At 42.7% G+C, this 5,721-nt stretch overlaps 1 protein-coding gene across 1 annotated transcript in view; it reads right to left on the bottom strand.

Moving 5' to 3' along the window:
- Positions 1-2,856, bottom strand: part of LOC123964997 (microtubule-associated protein 4-like) — a gene marked incomplete at its 5' end in the record, with an annotated part of 19,350 nt that extends 16,494 nt beyond the window's left edge. Inside the window, 2 exons of the mRNA XM_046041607.1 lie at positions 826-1,082; positions 2,784-2,856. Of these exons, the coding sequence (XP_045897563.1) occupies positions 826-1,082; positions 2,784-2,856 (330 nt within the window). The remainder of the gene's footprint in view (positions 1-825; positions 1,083-2,783) is intronic.
- Between the last annotated feature and the right edge of the window lie 2,865 nt (positions 2,857-5,721).

A 5,721-nucleotide genomic window follows, 5' to 3' on the forward strand; every position in this document is an offset into this window, starting at 1 on the left:
ATATATATATATATATATATATATATATATATATATATATATATATATATATATATATATATATATATATATATATAGATATAGATATAGATATAGAGTGTTATTGCAATCTGATGATTTGGGGATTTCAATAAAATTCAATAAACATCAGCTAAATTATTCAGTAATTAAACACTAGCTTTTATTTTGACTTTGCAGCATTTTGATGTTGATATTAGTTCTGTGCCTGTGGTGGTCTTACAGATCATAACCCTTTGACCTTCTCAGTTCCTTGCAGTACCCCAACCAGAGGCTGGTTCACTGGTTCACTGAATCCTGTGTCTTGGTCCTCTGTACGTATGTGTTTGTTTGACTTTTTTCAACATTGTATTACATTACAGGTGAAAACCACTGGCAATATTTTTGTAGCTGAACGCTTCTTTCATGTGTTTTTCGGTCAACTACTACTTCTGCTTATTATGAACTAGTGAAACCATTCGAATGTAAAAAAAAGTGGTATTTAAGGACATTTATGCTTCTACCATTAACACTAAATAAAATATTGTGCTTTTTTCAATGATTTATTGCAATAAGTGAAAACCAATAACAATTTTACAATTTAGCTTTCAGCTTTTCAAGCAATGTATTTCAGCTCTCTTCATTTGGTTTTGGTAATGTCATTCATGCATTTTCAGCAATGCTTTAGAATTTATTCTTCTATATATTTTTCATTCAACTAATACCTGTGCAGACTTGTGAAGCCATTTAAATTACAAAATGTTCAGCTCTTTAAGGACGTTTTGAAGATTTTTATAGACCTTTCTTCTACTGTTTGGTTTGTCCTACCTTTCCTCCACCAGGCTGGTACTTGATGTTGTCAATGGATCCGATCTTGGACCGGATGTTCTTCAGATCAGGTGTTGGAGCGTTAATGGGCCGGGGGGTACGAGGAGCACGGGGCACCGGTGGCTTCTTCTCCAGTGGCGTTTGCTTGGGCACAGGGGGTTTGGTGATGACCCTGCGGCGGTGGGCGGAGGTGTTTTCACCGTTAGTGGAGGCAGCCGGAGTAGCAGGAGTGGTGGTGGAGGCCGGGCGAGGACGGGCTACAGAGAAATAAATTTAAAAAACAGTCAACAACACACAATTAAAACCTTCTCTCTCACCTCCCAAACAGAGTTAAGTTAAATCTCACTTACTTGTCCCTCCCAGCTCTGTAGTCCAACTACAAGGGGTTTACAACTTTAGTGGATCATAACTAACTAAATATCAGGTATGAAATTCATCTGCAAATGCTCCAATTCAAGATGAGACCAAACTTTTCAGTTTTTGAAGCCTTCCCTACATAATAACAATAGTAACACTAGTGACCATTTTTAGACTAGTTAAAAAGACTGCTGTTTGGCTTGTAAAATGAGTGTTAACTTCAATGAGATAAGAGGAAAGAAGAGGAGTTTGTGACCTCAGTTTGCATCATTGAGGTACTGGTATTGATCAACATATAACATCGCCATGCTTTTATGTACTGTAATAATTGCTCTAATCAGGCAGTAACAATTATGCCACACCAGTCATTGTTCCCTAAAGCCTGGTAGACACTATCGATTAAGCCATAAGCACATTGGCCAGATTTTTGCCAGACCTGTTGTTGTTTGATATGCATTTTGAGGGGGGGATGCCTGATAAACTGCCAGTTACTGATCTACACTACACAACAGACAGAACATTTTGCATCTTCCAGACCTTTGCAGTTCTATAGTTTTTCTTTTCTTCTTATTTTCTGTTCATAGTAGTTGCTCTCTTTATCAACATTGTTTCAACAAGTGTCTGTAAAAAATTTTAATAAATTTAATTAGAATTGAATTGTCAAGGGCCCTGCGATGGACTGACGACCTGTCCAGGGTGTACCCCGCCTTTCACCCGATGTAAGCTGGGATTGGCTCCAGCCCCCCGCGACTCTGTACGCAGGATAAGCAGTTGACGATGGATGGATAAATTGTGTGAAAAGTGGTGTGAGTCGTTTAGTGCGAGTTCCACATCGGTCAATTGACCCTTCGTGAAGCCACGGCCTACTTAGTTACTATTGCTGAGTCTGACAAACTGTCGGACCTGTTGGACTTTTAGCAAGGCCCGTCTATAACCTGAGTCCCTAGAGAAATATTTACTCATTTTTGGAAAAAGCGATCTCAGAAAGAAGCAGACAGTTTTGCAGTTGCATTGTGCATCTGAAGGTTGTATTCAGGCAGACGTGAAAAAAATAAAGACAGAAGTTCAACCCTACCGATCACAGAGTAAAAGTGAACCCCCGTATTATTACTGACTATTGAGAAAGAGGACAACAATATTAAGGATCAACACTGCTTCTGTTCAGGTCTCTGTATGTTACATTAGAAACAACAGACAGCCTACATTTTCCTGGATTTGTTTAGGTTTTCTACACCTCTCGGGGTAGCGACTGTAACTATTAAAAGTGCTCCAGGAACAGCTTTGACCATAACTTGGATATGGAAATACAGCAAAAAAAGCTAGAAAACGACTCATTTTGCATACTAGTCAATGGAGCACAGCCATGAAAGTGTCGGACCACAATTATAGTAAGTCCTATACTGCGCTGTGATTGGCCAGCTGAGTATTCGGGGCGTGGCTTAGTGAAGGGTTAATTGATCCATTCAGTCGGACACACGATTTACGTGTAGTGTGAATCAAAACAATTTTCCACATTAATAAAAACTATTTTATTCTCATGACATTTAGTTATATGAGAACAATATTGAAACAGTATTGTCTGTCTTTTCTTAGTTTGTTACCTGTACTCTTGGGTTTCTTGGCCTCTCCCGTCTTGTTCTCAGTCTTGTCATTCTTGTTCGCTGTAAGCAGGAAACATCAGATTAAACACCTTTTACCAAATACCTCAACACTCATGCCAGACTTTAGTTTATCTAACTATAAGTCAGGAGTAATTTTCACATAGTTGCTGCTGTACGGACAAGCACCAGCGCTGACCATCTAGAGCTAAATTTTGTTTTGCAGTCTGAAATACAGTGATAGTGTACAGTACTTTGTTGCCATTTCAGAATCAGAATCAGAATCAGAAGGAGCTTTATTGCCAAGTAGTGTTTTACACATACAAGAAATTTGCTTTGGTGTTAAGGTGCTACACACAGACAGACATACAGCTGACATAAATAGATGTAGAAATATATAAATATGTAATAAACAAATGTAATTTGTAGTACAAAAATAATATAACTGGCAATATAAAAAAATAAAAATAACAATGGAACAACAACAATTTGCAATTAAAAACAAATATGTGCAATGTGCCAGGTTCGTGCATGATATGACATGAAGTGGTAATTACATGTGCAGAGACGATTATATTATTTGAAAGGGGGGGAGTGTCAGTGGGGGGCCCGGGTCTTGTTGATGAGGCTAGCTGCAGACGGGTAGAAGCTGTTTTTGTGGCGAGAGGTTTTGGTCCTGATGAACCGCAACCTCTTGCCAGGGGGGAGAGTCTGAAACAGTTTGTGACCGGGAGGTGTCAGCTGCAATCTTTCCTGCTCGCCTCAGAGTCCTGGAGACATGCAGGTCCTGAAGTGATGGAAGATTGCAGCTAATCATCTTCTCTGCAGAGCGAATGATACGCTACAGCCTGCCCTTGTCCCTGGCAGTGGCAGCAGCATAGCAGATGGTGATATAGGAGGTGAGGATTGACTCAATGATGGCGGTGTAGAAGTGCACCATCATTGTCTTTGGCAGGCTGAACTTCTTCAGCTGCCGCAGGAAGTACATCTTCCTACGTACTTCTTGGTGAGGGAGGTAATGTTATGCTCCCAATTAAGGTCCTCGGAGATGATGGTGCCCAGGAAGCGGAAGGAGTCCACAGTGGTGACTGGGGAGTCACACAGGATGATGGGGGAGGGTGGGGCTGTGCTCTTTCTAAAATCCACGACCATCTCCACTGTCTTCTGAGCGTTGAGCTCCAGACTGTTCTGGCTGCACCAGGTCACCTGTAGGTGGACTCATCCCCACCAGAGATGAGCCCAATGAGGGTGGTGTCGTCCGCAAACTTCAGGAGCTTGACAGACTGATGACTGCAGGTGCAGCTGTTGGTGTAGAGGGAGAAGAGCAGAGGGGAAAGAACGCAGCCTTGAGGGGAACCGGTGCTGATGGTCCTGGAGTCAGAGACAAGTTTCCCCATCTTGACGTGCTGCTTCCTGTTCGTCAGGAAGTCTGTGATCCACCTGCAGGTGGAGTCAGGCACGCTCAGCTAGGAGAGCTTGTCCTGCAGCAGGGCCGGGATGATGGTGTTGAAAGCAGAGATGAAGTCCACAAACAGGATCCTGGCGTAGGTTCCTGGGGAGTCCAGGTGCTGGAGGATGTAGTGAAGGACGATGTTTACTGACTCTTCTACAGACCTGTTGGCTCTGCAGGCGAACTGCAGGGGGTCCAGGAGTGGGTCTATGATGGTTTAAGGTGGGACAACACAAGGCGCTCAAAAGACTTCATTACCAAAGAGGTCAGGGCGACGGGTCTGTAGTCATTTAGTCCCCGTGGTCCTTGGTTTTTTGGGGACAGGGATGATGGCAGAGGCTTTGAAGCAGGCTGGCACATGGCATGACTCCAGTGAGCTGTTAAAACTGGTTCAGCTCGTTGGCAAGGCGTGAGTTGTTCATGGAGTGGGGGGATTTAGGTTTGTAGCCAGTGCTCTGTCTGAAGCCTCTCCAGACAGAAGCAGAGTCATTTGTTGAGAACAGGTGTTGTAGGCTCTCTGCGTACAACTGTTTAGCATCTCGCACCGCCTTGCTAAACCTGTACTTTGACTCCTTAAACCTGGCCCGGTCGCCACTCCTACATGCCTCTTCCTTTTCCTACCTCAGCTGTGTGAGGTTAGCTGTGAACCAGAGTTTGTCATTGCTATAACTCAACCTGGTGCTTGTTGGTATACAGGTGTCCTCACAGAAGCTGATGTAGGACGTCACAGCCTCTGTACACTCATCCAGATTGTTGGTAGCCTTCTTGAAAACGTCCCAGTCAGTTCAGTCCAAACACACCTGAAGATCATCTACAGCAGAGGTCACCAATAGGCGGACCGCGGACCCAGCCGCCGTCCTCTCCGGACCGCCGACCTACAGCCCATTTATTATTGAGACTTACTACCTCGTGACGGAGCGTTTCTATTTTAACCCGCGCAGCTTTTCTAGCATTTACTGTACTGGTTTAGAGGACCAGGAAACTCACAGACCAATCGCAAGTGCTCCAATCGTCTCATGTGACGCTGCTCAGCCAATCAAATCTGTGCATACCGATGCTTGCGAGTCGAGTCCGCGAGATTCACCAGAGACGTTTTGGAAACACACCCGAATTGAGGAGACGAAAGATAAAAGAGATTTCACATGACTTTTAATCAAGAATGTACAGATATTTACATGTACATTCCTCCCACGGGCAGTTCAAAACCAGAATATCTCATAGATCTCCAATATGCTAGCTGTAGCTCACGTTTCTCACTGAACAACAGAAAGTAGGAAAGTGGTAGCTCTGTAAGAGGAAATGAAAGAGAAGAGGAGGCATTACAGCTGTTCATTTGTTATGATGTGTTGAGTGTTTATTATAAAATTGGTTAAGACTACACTTCATCACTTCAAGCTACACTTTTTATTACATTTTTTCTAAAAATTAGGCACTTTAGTTTACTTAAATTTAGAATTTATTATTTGAATAGTTATTATTTATTATCCCTCC

The sequence above is a fragment of the Micropterus dolomieu genome, unplaced genomic scaffold (genome assembly GCF_021292245.1).
Source record: "Micropterus dolomieu isolate WLL.071019.BEF.003 ecotype Adirondacks unplaced genomic scaffold, ASM2129224v1 contig_7801, whole genome shotgun sequence".
Lineage (NCBI taxonomy): Eukaryota > Metazoa > Chordata > Actinopteri > Centrarchiformes > Centrarchidae > Micropterus > Micropterus dolomieu.